Source organism: Protopterus annectens, chromosome 10.part0 (assembly GCF_019279795.1).
Source record: "Protopterus annectens isolate FY-2018-M chromosome 10.part0, PAN1.0, whole genome shotgun sequence".
Taxonomy (NCBI): Eukaryota; Metazoa; Chordata; order Ceratodontiformes; family Protopteridae; genus Protopterus; species Protopterus annectens.
This window is the reverse complement of record NC_056744.1, coordinates 53,274,519-53,293,134: the sequence shown is the minus strand read 5'-3', so window position 1 is coordinate 53,293,134 and position 18,616 is coordinate 53,274,519. Positions and strand designations below refer to the sequence as shown.

Genomic DNA, 18,616 nt, shown 5'->3' with positions numbered 1-18,616 from the left:
ACCTGACCAATGTGGGGGTGAACACTGGTGTGGAGCATCTATCTCCCAAGTTTGATATGACCAGGTCTAGGATATTGGAGCCCCTGGTGGGACAATGGATTAGCTGATCCAGGGCACTGGAATTTATGAATTCCAAGAATCGTTGGGAAAAGTTGTTGTTACTCTAGTTGTTTTCCCAGCTAATGGCAGGGTAGTTGAAATCACCCAGTATTAGGGTGTTTGGTTGTATCTTAATAGTTTGACATATGGGGAAGACTAGTCCCCAGCATTGTAGAGTATAGGGGGCCATCCTTCAGTGTCTGGCATTCACTGTTCTCTTGTTTTGTACTTTTTTCATAAATCCAGGACTCACTGTTATGACAGAATACCAGGGAGACAAATATTGTCCAAAGTAGAATGGAGGGAGACAAATATTGTCCAAACTGGAATGGAATGAGCAAGCTACAAACAGTGTTGTGTGTCATTAACAGAGGAAAGATGGGAAATCTATTTCTAGAGCTCTAAACATTCACCAGTAATCTGGTATTACGTACACCACAGTATATCTTATCATGCTTTGAGGACAATTCTACATTCCTAATGGAGGGTTGGGAGTATTTTATGAAGACTGAGTTAACACAAGATTACCTGCAGACAGCAATGAAACAAGTCTTGAAACAGTCAGTGATAATTAATAAATATGGCTACTCCCATACAACTGTAATTTTCAGAAATACATCAGCACCAGTCATCTGGCAGAAGACTGGATCAAGTACCTCAGGAGTACACAAAATGTTCTGTCAAGTCTGTGATAACCTTGGAAAAGGACCATAAAACTATAAGGTCCTTGACAGGCTAGGAGAGTATGGGCTTTCAGCTAACTACATCACATGAGTTTTTCAAGGAGAAAATCTCTTATTGTGGATGTATGACTAATAAAAACCTTTTAATATGTACACATATATATATATATATATATATATATATATATATATATATATATATATATACATATATATATATAGACACAAAAATGTAAAACACAAACTGGAGTCTGTCGATGGCACTGCAACTACAGAATATGTTGCAAATCATACTTTGAGGAGTGTTAATTTATTGCCACAAGTTTTTGCTAAGCTCTTGAGGGTAACACTGAATGCCCTGCTGCAAAATTGTTCTATCTAAAAATGGTCAGATGGCTGTGAATTAGCCATTTCTGGAAACCCAAGAGTCTGATAACATTGGAAGAATTGCTCATGTACTTTTGAGTCTCCACTGCCTATCACACTGCCTTCTAGAAAGGATTATGGCTCTTCACAAATTCTTTGATGGCCCAGACAGAACCAGGAATGCCTAAATCAAAGAAACTCTTTACAAAGACTCACACTGATAATGATCACCAGCCATTAGTGCCAATCTTCAACCCAAGAGCATATCTCTTTTATGACTGCAGAATATGTATTTGCAGCACTGGTCACTTTTCTCACATTTTTACAATACGGAGTTCAATAGAACAAATCAGACAAAGTAGATAATGCTAAGAATGTTACACTTACCATATCAAAAGATGGAAGACCTAAGAACCACTGACCTATAAGATATGCACTACACCACAGCAGTAGACCAGTTGCCAGTCATGAATGCCCTTATCCAGACAGAAATATGAAACAACCTTGTGCTGTCAAAAATGAAGGAGTCTGCTATAAACAGACGGTTCAGAGATAAAGATTCATTGCTGTCTCCATTTACACCCACACCTTTTAAGTTTATAGGAGCAATATTTAAAATTTGCCCCTATTTTTGGGGCTTTGTCCCCCATCATTATTGGCTTTGTCCAGATTTTTGTACCTAGAGGTTGAGAGCTACGCCCAGAGAACATCAATCATCTGTATACCTAGGAACTCCACCATGTGATTCACAACTGATACTTACTCCCAAATTAGGCACCTAAACTTTAAAAAGTATAGGAACAACACTTGAAAAATATGAAAATTAAGCCCCTTGCTATTAGTTTCACATAGTAAATTCATATTGAGAAACTGTAAATGTCTTGTGGTTCAAAATGCACCATCAAATGTGCCCTTATGCTCCCGGGAATACTCATCAAACCTATGTCAGTACACGTATGTTGATTATGCAGGGACAAGGATTTGGTATTTCTGACTGTAGGCGACTCACACCTAAATGGCCAAAGGTCACCTAAGCAAATCTCTAAAGACATTTATCATGCTTTGCCTTCTACATTACTCTAGCATCTTCACACATTTTCATTCTGCTCTAATTCACAAGGTTAAACAGATCCACAGTAAAACTGCCAGCTTTGCTTTCCATCCAAGACCCACCACTGTGTGGCACTAAAGTGCATAGTTCTGGAATCCTACTCCCTTATGCAAACATTTAATTTGGTTACCTCAAACATTGCCCAGTTGCCTGAGATGTCAAATCACTTTGGTAAATTCAACTTCCATGTAGCTTTTGTCATGGTCTGGAATGAGTTACCTGCTAAATTAGGAAAATTTCCACCATCTCATCTTTAAACAAGCTATTGAGTATTACAAAAACAACGAAAAAAGTATAGGCAACAGCCTAAAAAACAACGCCAGTTCAAAAATCCCTCAGAGCCACCACGCTCCAACAGGAATCTAAACCTTGTCATCACAATAAACAAAACATGCTGGAGGATAGGTTGACCCAGAGACTCCCAGACTCTGGGATAGATTGCCCTATACATGTCAAGCAAGCGCCTCTCTCGCCTCTTTCAAGGAAGGAACCTTGATGATTGGATGGGAATGAAACTCACCAGGGGATCACTTCAGTTGCCCTGCTAGACAGGGGTCGGGGAAGTAAATAGTGTGGGAAGAAATAGCAGGGGATTATTGCAGCTTAGGCCCTAGGGCATAGTAGCCTTCAATGAGCATAATTACAAACACACACCCACTCCATTATATATCATAATTAATCAAACAATTAAATCAATTAACCACTAAAAATATATATAATATAACATTTAAAAGGGAAATTCGAATTAACTGTTGCATACACTGTTCCAGGGATAGCTCAGTAAAACATTGTCAGATTTGAATTCACTCATCTCCCAACCAAACTAATACTTATCCCTTTTCTTCCTGTCTCACTAACTTAACCCCCCCCACACACACACACACAACTTGCATTCCTACATACTTTCCACTTGTCTCTGCTCTTAACTTTAATTACCTTGTACTACTGAACTACAGCCCATCCTGCTTTACCTCCTGTCAGGTTTTAGTCCACTAGCTTCACATCCTCCAACTCTTTACTGTATTTTTACTTATGTACTCCCACCCTTTGTACATACTGCACATAATCACAGTTAACCCAAATCCTTACAGACTGTGGATTACACCTACTGTGAGCCATACTGCTTCCCTAGTGACACTCAATGTATGATCACCCAAAACCTGACTGCTTGAACATGACTAATATAAAACACCCACCTTGATCAAAATGCACACTTCTGCAGGGGAGCAAGCCCCATGCACCCTCTGTTTGAGTGGAAGGCAACCCCCAACTCCAGCTACGGTCACACAACAGTACAGAACACAGCAACTCCCCAGCACAGCCTACACTGGTCTTATACAGACAGCAACTGTACAGGGATGTGCAGTCAATAATACGACCTATGGGGAAAAGTAAATTCAGAGAGCTGAATTTGTGCAGACAGAACATGCATGATCATGGACCATTACCTACATATGGGAAAACCATAGTTTCCACATAAATTCAGAACTGACACAGAATGGTTAGAATCCGGGTCTAAACATTCAGCTAGTGTCTCATACAGCACTTGTTTGCTTTACAAAGGGCACATAAGTCCACTCTGTTGATGTGGACGGTAATGATCAAGGCTGAGTTTCTCAGTTAACAATGCAAATGCAAACTGGCAGATAGATACATTGTTTTGTACATATCCTGCCCCAGCAAATACATAGTAATAACCACTCACATTTTACTTTGATAAAGTACAATCCTTTCATAAGACAAAAACAGCATTAAGTAGTTCACATTTGTTCCCCACCATTCCGGTGCCAATGAGTCACCAGACATATTTGTTTAACCACTCAAGTAACTTGTTGAAAGATGTAAGTACAAGTAATGTGTCACTAACACAAGAGAGAAAATGTACTTTTTCCATTTCAAAACACAGACTAGACAACTGCCAATCCACTGCTACACTGCAGCCTACAATCCTGCCTGCACATCATGAAGCAGCTGTTTACAGGAAAGAACACAGTCAGCAGTTCAGGAACACAGTTTTAGCAGGACATTAGCTTGGGCAGGATCAGCACAACAACTGACTTGCCTATCGGTTGTGAATACTGTACTGGCGGCCATTTACCCAGCCACAGATGGTGTCGTGTGATTGCCTAAATGACTTTTAGTGTCAGTGTCTTAGTAATTAATGCAAAGATCTCATATAAGCTGTGTTTACTACAGCTTATATGACCTTTTTTTTTTTTTTTTTTTTTTTTTTACCCTTAACTTTGAGTTTGTGGGGTGTGCTTTTTTATCCTTAACTTTGAGTTGGTGGGGCGTGCTTGTCTGGGGACTGCCCAGGGCACCAATTAATCTAGCTACAGATTTGATTTTTTCAGGTGTACAGAGGTAAATTTGCAAAAACAAAAACCACCAGTCTTAACATCATGTCTTGTTTTTTGTATAAATTACTGTTATAGTGGTACTTGCTTCATCAGTGTTATGCAGATTTGTTATTTACCTTTCATTTGTCTGGATTTGACTGAATGGCAGTCAAACGTACAACATGTACATTCACATAATGACTTCCAAGATGCCATTATAAGACTGGGTCTGTCATTGGGAATATTGCAAGCAGATTTAAGTTTGATACTGCAACAAATTCATACATTTCTGTTTCTTGTACTATGCAATACATCTCCCTAACTGTATTCTAAAACAGGAAGAACTGAGGAGTAAGAAAGCACTCACATTCCTGCGGGTGCACTTTTGCTGCGTGCTAGCATAAGTAAATGGCTGCTCTACCTTCAGTCTGGGTCTTATTTATTAGTGTGCAAGAAATCAGTCATAAGGTGCTACAACACAGACTCCAATACAGGCAGCATCCCAACATAATTTTATTTCCTTGTTTTGGTTACAAGGTCTACACACTGGCAATGATCTGATCTTTTGCACATGCAACCTGGGAACATATTTTAACATGTCATGAACACACTAGTAACCCACAGTTTCTCAAAATGTAGACTTTATTACAAGCAGGATCTGCGTCAAAGCAAGCAATATTTCCAATGATGCTCCCAGATCTAGGTAGCTCAATAAATGAAAGAATGAGAGTGTTCTTGTGCAAGGCTTATCTATTTTGACTTTTTCTGTAGTCCAGACATCAGCTGTATCACTCACAGCACTTAATGAACAAAAGATCAGATTTTACAAGCTAAACATTAACATTTTTCCTTCTGGCTATGGCAGAATTGATGGTCCTGCAACATGGATACTAAATGGAAACAAACTTACAAAGTAAGACTTCATTCTCACCGTTTATAAACACTACACAAACATTTTACTCTCATAACCTTATCACCAGAAGCATACATTTTCCACTGCATCTAACTCATCATTTCCTCTTACCACTCTTCACTTTCTCTCTGTACTCCTTTTTTCAACAAGATTCCTAAGATATTTACATTTGTTTATTGTCCCCATTTTTCTGCATAATCTCAACTATTTCTGTAACCAAATTAGTGTCTATGGCTTTCTATTTTCTGCTATTACTGCTGTCCAATTTATTAATACTGTCCAATGTTTTGTTAAATGTATAAAATGCAAATCAGTGTATAACAGTGCCACTTGATATATGTAAACTGATGCAGCTTTTCTCCTTGGGCCTTCACTAAAAAAGGGGTTATTTGTGACCCGGTCAGACTTTCCTGGTAAACAAATGGAAATAAATAAATATTGGCTCCCAGGTTCCCTTGTCAATCCCTGGTTAGCTCACGGTATGGATAAAGCAAGACATGCCTGCTACTAGTTATTACAAGACACTTTTTATCTTACTGTCAGTACACAGTTTAGACTTCAAAGGGCTGTATTTTTAAGATCCTGAAGGAATTCTTGGTAAGTAGATTTACAAAGGTCCATTCACTGGACCATTCGCATTTACTATACGACATAATTAGTTGGTTTGCTAACTTTAATAATGCATCAGATCATCTCCATGTGTGAGAATCCTGCCATCTTTATGGTTCTGATCTACTTACCTCCCAATCTTCAATATTCTGTACTGCAACGAACAGGCACCCTGCCACATAAAACAGTCTCCATCCCCAGCTGTCTGAAAGACATAAATCAACATGTCATTACCTAACATACAGTACTAATGCAAAGGTCTGTCAACTCTAAAATCTATAATATTTAAACAGAAAAGGCAGACAACTCTTGTATATAGTCCAGCTACAACCCTGGCAGTAGTAAAGCAGCAGCCCACATAAGAAAGGTGATGGTGGAACAGTATTTGCCATGCACCCAATCTCACCAAAATACATATGCCATGTTAAAGTGTGGTCACCGACAGGCCTGGTCTTATGTGTATTAAGTGTGAAATCAGTGATATTTAATTCTGAACACCTTTTGGCTTACTGATATTTTCTGGTGCCCATTAAACTTTTCATTGGGTCATAACAGAAAAAAAATCCAAACTCGGAACACTATAATGTATAAATGTTCTTACAATGCAAGCCCAAATGGGAGTACTTATATTGCCAAGAATTTTTTTCTATGGGTTCACCACCTCCTTCCTGCTAACCGTTGAACCTCCCCCCCCCCAATCTGACAAGAGCCTATTTGTTCCCTAGGGATAGGGAGCATTTTCCTCAGATCCCTTAGAATTAGAGCCATCCAGAGGGGCCAATCTCCAGCCAACCTTTGGGGAGTTTGTGCTCTTACCGTCATCCTAGCTATGAGAACATTTTTGTATGAATGGCCCTAACTATGCCACATGGGAGGTGATGTGGGCATCTACATCACCATAGGGACTGTGAATATCCATTTAAAAAAATCCCCACATGCAGCCATCATGGGCTACCGTCACTGGCTTTGGTGGCCACCTCAACACCTGCCCTGTACCAGCCACCACTGAATGACTCCATCCCCATCATCGATCATATCCAGGAGGAGCAGTGTAAGACCACAACTACACACCCTTCCCCCAGGACTGGCACACCCATCCTCCCTTGCTAACCTTTAACAACCCAAGCTGCTAATTGAACCTAGGTTGCCTGGTTCATATTCAGGGCTTCAGCTCTCTGTGCCACCAGTGCAGCACATTGCCGGACATTTTTAACAGCATATGAAAAGAACAGATGGCAGTTACTGAGGTCAGGTCGGGATCTAGAAAGGGAGATGAAGAAGCACTATTACTTTAAAGGGAAACAATGAGAACAGTAACACTCTGGCAGTGTAGTGCCCAACACATCCTCCCCAGTACAGACTTATACACTTACCCGCTTACTAATCCCACACATTCTACCACTCATACGTCGGCACCTCAGTCCCCTCCCATTTCCCTGTACAGTTTTACTCCTTCAGTAATCACATAGTTGTACACTGCTGGCTGAAAAAATGTATTCAGGCTTTCTGCTTACTAGGGTATCACTCAGCTACTATCTGAGAATGCATAAGGAAGCTTTTCATTAACTGTTAGAAAACAGATAAATTTATAACTAAAAGAAATAAAAATGATGGCTGTTTTAGGGTCTGGCTACAGAAATGGCCTACCTAAGACATATATTGACTGGTTTAGGTGTTTATAGCATGGAAAAATATAATGATTAACATGCAGAGTACTTGCGTTAGGAACCACTGTGTAGTAATATGAAATTTACTGCATAATGAGTTACTCAGTAAACCCAACACTTCAATGGTGCATTCAGAATATAGCACAGGGGTTTTGAGTTTTGGGAGTTATATGTCTGGTGGGTAAGGTGTAAAGTAAATTGGTATTATGTACTCTAGAATGTAGGGGATGTTTTGCACGAGGTTAAGTAAATACTTAGCCCATAGTTTTAGGCTCTGCATGAATCTTCCATAACAGGTTACAGGGGTTTATACCTTGGGCTGTAAAGCACTGACGTCTGTGAATCCAATATGCAGAGACTGTAGGTGGCACCTAGGGATGGAAGACTGTTTTACCTCCAAATGGCACTGAAGGCGTCAAATGGGATGTTATTCTTCAGGAACCACAGCCATACAGCTGTAAAATTACAGGGCTACAGGGTGCAGGAGGATCTAGGGAGGGGATATGAAACCTCAAAGGCCACACATGGTGCAAGCTGTCTAGCTATGCCTGCATGTGGCTCTGGATGTGTTTGGTAGGAGGAACAGCTGTCAGGCAGTTCACCCAGAAGGCTACAGACAAGAGTTGCTCAAGACTAGCCTCCTGTATTCCTGGGCTAACATGATTACATATCACATGACAATGGTGCAGTATCTGGGCTGGTGGAAGTGCTCATACTTTTCTCCTGAAACACACACCTGTGCATAATGGCTTACCAAGTTCCTACAAAATGATATTTCCGCAAACTTCATGTGCTGAGGGTTCACACTCATCTGTGAATATGGTATAATGTCCTCTGGCAGCATTCTGAGGGTGCAGGGTAGGGCAACAACAAACAGGCTAATCTGTGCATACGGCATAATGTGCTCTGAGCATATCGTTAGGGTTCACGACACAGCAACAACATGGAAACTCGTAGTAATATGGAATAATATTCTCTCTGGGTATGCTGAGAGGTCATAGTAGGGCAGCAGTGTGCACACTCATCTATAAGTGAAGCATAATGTGCTCTGAGGGTATGCAAGGAGTGCACAGCAGGGTAACAATATGGACCCTCATCTGTGAACACAGCATAATGTGCTCAGACTGCATGCCATGGGTGCACAGCAGGGGAAAAAATGTGCAACGTCATCTACAAAAAGGGGCATTATGTGCCTGAAAGTATACATAGGTTACACAGTAGGGCAATAATATGTGCAATCATCTATGACTAAAACATAATGTGCTCCGAGGGTTCACTGACGGTGTACTGGAGGGCAGCAGTGCACCCACTTATCTATAAGCATAGCATAATGTGCCTTAAGAGTATACTGAGGATGCACAGCAGGACGACAATGTGCACATTCATCTATGAATACAGCACAGCATGTACTAAGGGTATACTGAGAGTGCATAACACGGCAAAAACATGCACATTTATCTAGAAATATGACATAATGTGTTCCAAGAATATATTGTGGGTGGAAGCTGTACAACAACCTACACATTCATTTATGACTATAGCATAATGTGCTGTGAAAGGATGTCGCCCGAGGGCAGTAAAGGTACAGTGTGCACACTGATCTATGACTATGGCACAATGTGCCCTGACAGTACGCAAAAGGTTTGCAGTAAGGCCACAATGTAAACCCTCATCTCCAAGTACTGCATTATGTGCTCTAAGGGTATGCTCAGTGTATACAACAGGGCTGCACTACACATCAGACAGCACTGTTGTGTGTGTATGCTCATAAGCTTCTGTGAAGGTCAGTGCTACAGTGCTTCATGCAGAGTAGGTCTTTGCGCAGTCTAGACCACTGTAGCTAACATTATTATGCAGGCATGAGCAATGCAATTCAGGGAGACAGCTTGAAGCTTACTATCTGTTCCTGTATAGTACTACTAAGAGTTTCTTGTGGGCTTCATACTCTTGTGACTGGACAGAAAAGATTATTGTATCATGACAAATTCTGCATCTCACATTGCCTAAATTACTGACATGTCAGTCCTCTGGTGCCCATGGGGTGGTGATGATGTTTCTGGCTGCATACTGTTAGCACAACAGGGTAATTCTTCAGCTGACGTGTGTGTTGTGCTGGAGGTGAGGAAAACATCTGGCACACACGGGTGCAGCTGAGGTGTTTCTGTTGCACTGTTAGAGAAAGAGGCAATTTTCAATGACAGATACTGCACATATATGCGAGCATTTGTGTGTCTGTACTAAACGGGTAGCTGGAGAATCAAAGTCAGTCCTCCACACCCACTGGACTCCCTCCTGATGCAGCGACAGCAGCAACAGCAGTCTTATTTGATTCACTTCTTGTGAAGTATAGTCAAGAATGGCCACATTGAAGAGGCAGATGCACAGGATTTGCTCACATCAACCATTTTTCTAAAGGATATAGAATACTGATGAACACACAGTTTGCATCTATTTAGGTCAACAGCCTCTAAGTAATGCTCTCTGTGTTGCATATATATATATATATATATATATATATATATATATATATATATATATACACACACACACACACACACACATACACACACACACATATACGGGCAAGGAATGACTGGGAGGAGCCATCATTCAAACAGCTATCAGAGGTGGTATGAAGACTTTTCTCCTAGCCCTACCACAAACACATGGCAAGGTGATGGGGAGGGACATGTAGGGGGCTATCTGAGGATGTTCTCTCACTTTGTGCAACCCTTCCCCTCCCTACATGGCTACAGCAGTGATTTTCCCTTGCTCCATCATGGAAATCACACTGTCCATTGTGTTCCCAAGTGCACACAAGCCCTTCCCATCCTCCAAGAGAAGCAAGCAAGCCATTCCCATTCACTCTAACCCTTCCCCTGTCTGCAGTCTCCAGTGCCAGAGATGTTAATCAAACCCAAGTCACCTGGGACGCAGTCAGATTTCCATCCCTCTATGACACAGAATCAGGGAAGACAAGCTGAATTTTCCTGGTTCTGCACTTCTTTGTACTGCACATCAAGAAAGAGATTAAATTATATCTTTCTCTGATAAGGTGGTGGTATATAAAACTGCTTAAAGCTTTCCCTTTCCTTCTGTACAACTTCTTGAGGTACTGAGTTTTTAGAATATTTTATCCTTTGTTGATGGGGAAAACCTGAGGTGGTATTCATATTATTAGGGGGAAATTTGGCCAGGGCATATGGAAACTTCCCCTACTCTTTTCAATCGATGACATGGGATCTTTTACATCCACCGGAGCTACTACCAAATCAAGCAGAAAGGGCTTCAGTTTAACGTCTCATACAAAGGATGACACACTCAGGAGCGCAGCACCCCCCCCCATGATGCACTAGTGTCAGTAACATATCTACCTACTATGGGAATAAAACCCACAGCCATTGGCACCAAACGTGAGTGTGCTACCTGTTGTGTCACTTACACTGCTATATACTGATCTTTACTAATTTTGAAAATTGAAGATGTCAATGATTCGTTCTGTAAACTTGAGGACATCTATCTCTCATACAATAAGGCCTAGGTTGCCTAGTTCTGTGGCTTAGAGGCAGAGCCCTAACTATACCAATGTTGAAAAAGACAGGCTGGGTAGTAGAACAAGTGGCCATTGCTGGCTTGCCCATTCCAGGGTGATGTGGGTGGCTCAACCTCCTGACATGCTAACTCAAGCAGGCAGCATTTCTCTAGTTAAGATAATGGCATGTTGCAGTTAAGCTGGGAAGTCTTGTTGCATGTGCTAGCTTGCATATGTTCTCTCAGGCAGTATCAATAATGGTGTCACATCAGCCTAAGGAGGGGTTAGGCCTTAAAGGGAGGGGCATCCATATTAATGGAAGGATGGCCCACTCCATAACACTATTCTCACTTCAAAGGGAAAACATGATCTCTCTTTTTCTGATAGGAGATGAATGGGCCTGTATCTCACCCTGCAAAAAGAATGAATGAGCTGGTTAGGTGCGGGAAAAGGGAGCCATTCTTCTTCAAAAATTACTGTTGTACTAAGCTATCTTCAAATTATGTGTATTATCTCTGAGATAGATTTGAGCGTCCTATAAGCCTCCTTCATGATAAGTCTTAGATCAAGTGCCTTCTGAAATTATTGCAGCTTACATCTCACCCTCCTGCACACCAAAACATGGGTGCTCATCAGAATTTGATTCCTTATTTTAAAGCCAGTTAACATCTTTTAGTTTCTTTCATAGTACAACTTTCTTCTCCTTTGATTTTCTTTAATGAACCTAGCTCATTGCCAAGACTTTCCAATTGTAGCCAAAATAAGTAGAACATAATTTAGACTTCAGTCCCTTTCTCACTAGTAGTTTTTTTTTTTTTTTTTTGAGAACCAGTTGAGACAGTGATAAACCTATGCCAAACTTGTCCAACTTGCAGCCCACAATCTGGCCCATGACAGGCTTCTCTGTGGCCTGCTGAGTTTTTCAAGCTGGTAGAATAACTTTCATGTTGTTTTCTTGCAGCTAAAGATTCCTGGTACCAAGGCAAAAAACACATACATTACTCTAGCAGCTTGTTGGGTTGTATTCAAGTAGTGAGATGAAACTCTAGCAAGTTTAGGTTCTAGCAAAGGGGCCTGTAAAGTAAAGGAAGATTGTGTACTGGTTGCAACAGAAGTCTTTCACTGCTAAGTTTTTTTTTTTAATTCCCAATAGACAAGCAGACGTTATCTGTAGACAGAGGTAACAAACAGTATGCATTGCACACAACAGCTTTGCATTCATATCTTGTTTTAAAGTTTATTTGGGTGATCATGGTAGTGGTAGTGATTGCAGCAGCAAGTTGAAATCTACTAATAGAGCCCTTATTTGTGCCACTTCTTGGCAGTAAGTCACAGAACGTGATCATCATAAGTAGCTGTCTGAGAGGCATTCTGCAGTGAAAGCAAAAGTTAGTTACAAGTACTCATTGTGTTACAACAACAAGATGAAATACATTACTGTGACTATTTTTTTCCATTCTTCTAACAATCTAAAGTCAGAGGAGTATACACAGATTATAAGTTCATAGATCAGTACTAGGCTAACTGTCTTTGTGGTCCATTATAAGCCTAGCAAATTCCCCCATGTGTGAATCAAACCAAATACCTTGTATCTGTAAGGCAAATACTTTAACCATTATAAAAACTTCCCACCATCTCTGGTCTCTCATGAGGTAACAATCCTTTTGGGAGAAGGAAGGCAGTCTGCATGTGAAAAAAACAGGCTATTTCATGACCACTGTTAAATGATTAAATATATAATATGGCTTACTGGGGGTTAGTACATGTGTCTATGAGCAGCCAGATGAAATAAATTATTGTGGTAACTTATTTCACTTTCCTCACTATCAGGCCTCATAGGTATACACAGATGGTGACTATGTTTTGAGAAGACATGTCTGACAGCAGAGGTCAATTACATGTCTCTGTTAAATTACCACATACATGGTTTGGGGCTGTGTATGAGTCTGACAGCAACAAGATAAAATGTTTATGTGGCCATTACATTTTTTTACTTTCTTAAGACATCAAAAGCATACAGGATATATCTTTTTTGTGGGGGTGGGGGGTGGGGAAACAAACTGTGTGACACCAAAAGATAGTTAGATGACCACTGTTAAATAACACTGATATGGCTTTTTGGGGGGGGGGTCACTGTATGTCTCTGTGAGCACCAAGAAGAAGTACATTACTTTTGCATTTACATTTGTGACTTCTTCACAATCACTACCTGTGTTTGAAAACAGTTGTAATAGAATTGTTGCAGCAAAGACATGACCCAATGTTTTGGCTTTCAAGTAGTTAACTTTTTTGTTATAATTTCACATTCAGAGATCAAATGCCCTCAAAGTCAGTCAGTTCATGACAAACATGCATAAATAAATACATTTAATAACATAAGAACTAAAATGAGTACTTCTCTGCCCCTGAAATTCATATCTCTAAGGATATGAAATTTTGCTACAGAAATAAAAAAAAAATCTTTACTTGGAATTTAATTGTGGACTGGAACTTAGAAGTGAATGTGCATTTTCTGTACTACCTTTGCACCAACAAGCATAATAAGTATGTCTTTTTTAACCAACAATTTTATTCAGCTCCAGTGGAATAAAGGGATAAATTCCTGATTACAAATCAAATGACCCGAGTTTGATTAGCAGCTTGGGAGCTTGACAGTATCCTTTGCAAGCAACACACTCCAGAAAATTCATCCAATAATTAGGGACCTGAGAATGTAGGTAGATCACCATGTATTCACTGTTGTAAGAAAGTGCATTTTTCACTGCACAGCTTATTAGTAATAGTATGGTGCCCAAGTCTAGATATGTGACATTTCCACTGTATTCTTCAATCCCATAATGTATAATGTCCCATTCAGCATATAGCTGACAAAACATCTGACACAACCTGAGTGGCAATGAGGCTATCTTACTAAGAAAATTAAGGGCCTAAATCATAAAGTGCAAACCATCTCAAAGCCTTATCCCTCTTCTCAGTGTCACCATGTATACTACTTGGGAGAATGCTAGCCTGTCAGACCTACTGCACATCTGCAAGTCCAATGAGGGCATAAACACCTGTTTTTTGCAACATAAATACAACATATGTTGGATATATGGCTACATATCACACAGATTACCACTTCTTTGGCATTGTCTTCCTCTCCTCATAAAGCAAAGCACTTCTCTTACACTGTTTAAGCAATATATGTTTGAATGGATGGGTAACCACAAATTCATCCTTATCTCTCATGAAGAGACACAACATGTAAATGTTCTGCTCAACTCTGGGTTAGTGATATATAAAACATAAAGGCTGAACCTTCAGGGAAATGTATGGCTAGACTTCCACAGATCCTCATAGATAAATATGTAATTCTACTGAGTTTACTCCCCATGAATATAGTAAAAAGGTCTTTCCCAGTAAACAAATGCAAAGAAATATTTTTTTTCACAAAACAATCTCTCCAGATCCAAATAAGAATGAAATGATTAAAAGTGCACAATCATACAAAGACCCTACTCCAATTAGAAGACCACTGTGTCCACCAAAAGACTACATCATGCAGGATACAGAGAATGTCTGAACCATTACTGAGCCACTTAGAAATCTGACATGGATAAAAATATGTGATACAGGCTTAAATAAACATAAAAAACTGTTTGGTATCAGACCAAATTATAGTCTGCTTGGATCCAAGCAAAGAAAAACAGAACTCAAAGTTGATGGTTTACTCCAGAAAAAAATTGGGAGCCAAAGAAACACATAGCTCATTACAAAATAATTACATAACACATGCATGTAAAACTTTAGCAATGCAGAGAAAAGGGTGTCCATTTGACATCCAGGGATCATAACTGTCATCCTTGGAACAGTAAGTACAAATAAAATGAATACTAGTTTCAGAATTAGTGAATATATCTTGGAGTATTCCCCCTAATCTGAAGTAGAACAGTCTTGGAGCTGATATACACTTAAGTAGAAAGGGTATGAGGCCATAGTCCATCTGGTGTAGTGCAAGGGACACCTCTTCCAACCTTGCAAAAAATCCTTAAAAAAGTGTAACAGGCAGGTTCAAAATACACTATTTTTTTGTATTAATCTTATTTTGATTTTTGAAGTGCCAGAACTCTCAGTAACAGATCTTACACTTCTGAAAGGGAGCCCAGGGAAACATCACTCACAATCCAAAAAAGAGGCACTGGCAATAGTATGGTGGCGTAGACATTTTATGTCTCTTTTTCTGGAAAACAATTTGCCCTCATAATAAATCACACGCCACTCTGAGTTTTCTGGATAAAACAACTCTATAATTAGAAAGACATAGCTCAAGATTACAGCCTTTTTTGTTCTTATTTACGAGTTCAGAAACTGAAATATAGCCGGATTAATGTGCCTTTACTAAGTCAGCTGTGAACAAGCAAATGACAGAGAACAGATAATCAAAGGTAGCAAAAAGTACACTAACTTTAGTGCACAAAAAACAGTTCCAACAGCAATGACATCAGAAGAAATTCAAGCCAAAAATATTGTTATAAAGAAAATAGTTATGTCACAAAATACATTTTATAAAATCACTGATAAAATGCCAAGTGCTGCCATATTAAGAAGGTATATAAAAGGCAAATTAATTCTAAAACGGACAAAACAATTAATAACAATATAAATTACAAACGAACTCTGCAATCTACATGTGAGCTATAGAAAAAAGGAAAGTCAAAGGACTTAGTACGAACAAAAATATGGATTTCCAGACATTAACAACTGCATACAGGCTATGTTTCACAGCTGCCTAGTGTGTTAAGTTAACATGCAAAACAAAGCTTCATTCCTTGTTAAAATGTTATATTTACCAGCCCACGTAAAGACAGGGCTTAGTGAAGACTTTTATTGTCTTTTTCCCAAAAAAAGGAAAATTTACAAGTGAAATGTGAAGTCTACAGCAGATATCCAGTTGCTGAACCAATTGCTTCCATAAACCAACATGAGTATTCCTGTCTTGGAAAAATCTAATTCAGTTTTGCACTCAAATACTAGAACAAGCAGGTTTCTGAACATAGGAAGGTGACACCTTTGTGGTCATTGATCCAAGTACTTGAAAAAAGATTTACACATACACTAAGCAATGTTTTAAGAACAGCTCAAAACAAGCTTATATCTTGGAAGCATTTCAGAGGTTTTTCTTAAGGGAATTCAGGCCCGCCCCACAAAATGACAATCTCCTGCAAAGAATTAGTTTAAAGCTGTTAATTTACTTATGCATTTGTTAACCAGGGTAGAACCCTGATTCACATGGATCATTTTCAGGTTAAGCCCAAGTGTAACTTTATACACAATAAAAAAAAATGGAAGCATGCACAGAAGGTAAAGAAGAATATTACAAAGAAAAAATTGTGAAAGAGATTACAAATCGCATATGATGTGACTTAACATAGTATATTTAAATTTTCCTAAAGACCAAACTTACAGAATATGCCAGAACCTCACCCACTTTGATGCAGATACTTTTAACTCTAAACTATCTGGCATCTGTTGGGTCTTCCTATACCACCTACCTCTTAATGAGGCTGTAATATCTTTCATTAAGATTTTCCTTGGCACTCTTAATTTTATTGCCCCTTCTAGAAAAATCAGAATTAAATCCAACTATGCATCCTGGCTAACAAAACAAACCAGATTGATCATGCACAAAAGAGATAGTACCTGGAAATCCGGGGTTAAAAATAAATCCCCTCCCTCGCTTCAGACATACAAAGAGCTCAGAAACCAGCCCAAAAAAACTAATCAAAGATAAGACTGCTTATTTTTCCTCTAACCAAACGCAGCCCTCACAAAATCCCCAAAAAATTATGCATCTCCACCAGCAACCTGCTCCACCCAGGTAAACTCACTACTCCCAACCCCTTTCTGCACAACACTGACACTGAAACTGCCACTCTCCTCAACAGCTACTTTATAGAAACTATCCAAAAGCTCACACAATAGTATATCTCACCCAACCCCTCTATCACCTCTTTTCTTTCCAACCAGTCCCAATTACCACTATTAAATCTCTTCTAAATAAATTTAAGCCTTGCTCTCCCTCTGCTGACCAACTACCCTCCCACTTCCTAAAAACAGCTGCACAATCCATCACCTACCCACTATACTTATTAATCATTCCATCTCTGAGGCCCTTGTCCCAGATATCTGGAAATCCTGTTCTACAATCCCTTTTCACAAAGGCGGCAACTCTACTGATCCCTCTAACTTTAGGCCCACTGCTTTCCTGTCCCCCTTTCTAAAATTTTAGAAAAGTGCATCCATGCTCAGTTAATCAAACACCTTCTTAGCAACAATCTCCTTACTCCTACCCAACATGTCTTTAGACCCCACCATAGCAAAGCCACTGCAATACTCTCCTATATTCTTGTTCTTCTGGTAATAAAAACAACAGAGAGACTGTACCTGTGAAAACTTATCCAGTGTTTCAATGGAAAATTTTGGAGAGAATGAAGGGAGCACAAGAGCTGACTAGAAGAATCCAGAATAAGTTGGAAATGAAGCAGAGACAGGTTTTGGGGGATGGAGGTGAACATGAATAAAACCAGTAACTTAATGTGGGTTTACAATTCAACAATTATATTTGTGAAATATGACAGAAGAAAATCTGGAAGTATTGGGCTTTTTCAGAATTTGTTGAACTTCTGGGAGATTCTAAAGCATATGCCCTACTTTATGTCATTAATATTCAGAAAAGTACTTTAGGAAGGGAAGAGGAGGGAGAAAGTTAACTATAAAGATTTTTTTTCTTAAAAATAGTACTATTTTTGGTATGTGGTCTTCTTTACATGCTATAAAGTGTTCTCAGTTTTTTAAGTGTAATAAGGATTGTAAACAGATGGGGTTTTTCTTTTCGTTCTCCCTTCTCTCTTTCTTCTTGTTCAGCTTTAAGAAATGTATCTCCCTTCTCTCTTTCATCTTCTTCAGTTTTAAGAAATGTAGGCACTACAATGTAAAAAAAAAAAGCCTGGTTAAAAAAGCGTGACAAGAGAAAAAAATAATGTGCTTTTTCTCATTCTTGCATAGGGGAATGACTGGATTAAGGACATCAGACTGATTTGGTAGCAAGATTTAAGAGAAAGCAAGCAAATGAAAAAGAATACTGTATATATTATGAGGCTTTTTTTCTAACAAATACACTTTTGCTTAGTTGCAATTCTGCAGCTGGTCTTCAGGTTTCCATGGAAACAATCAAATAAAGAGAAACTGTCTTTCTGATTCTCGTGTCTCCATGGAGACAATATGATAAAGAGAAAGTGGCTACAGTCTGGTGGAG

The 18,616-nt window shown here is 39.3% G+C and overlaps 1 protein-coding gene across 2 annotated transcripts in view; it reads right to left on the bottom strand.

Annotated features, from left to right (window-relative positions):
• LOC122812941 (cytochrome b-245 chaperone 1) overlaps window positions 1-18,616 on the bottom strand; it is a 209,844-nt gene that overhangs the window by 107,942 nt on the left and 83,286 nt on the right. For both annotated transcript variants that reach the window (XM_044085014.1, XM_044085013.1), the window contains exon 4: window positions 6,252-6,325. In XM_044085014.1, coding sequence (XP_043940949.1) covers window positions 6,252-6,325 — 74 coding nt within the window. The remainder of the gene's footprint in view (window positions 1-6,251; window positions 6,326-18,616) is intronic.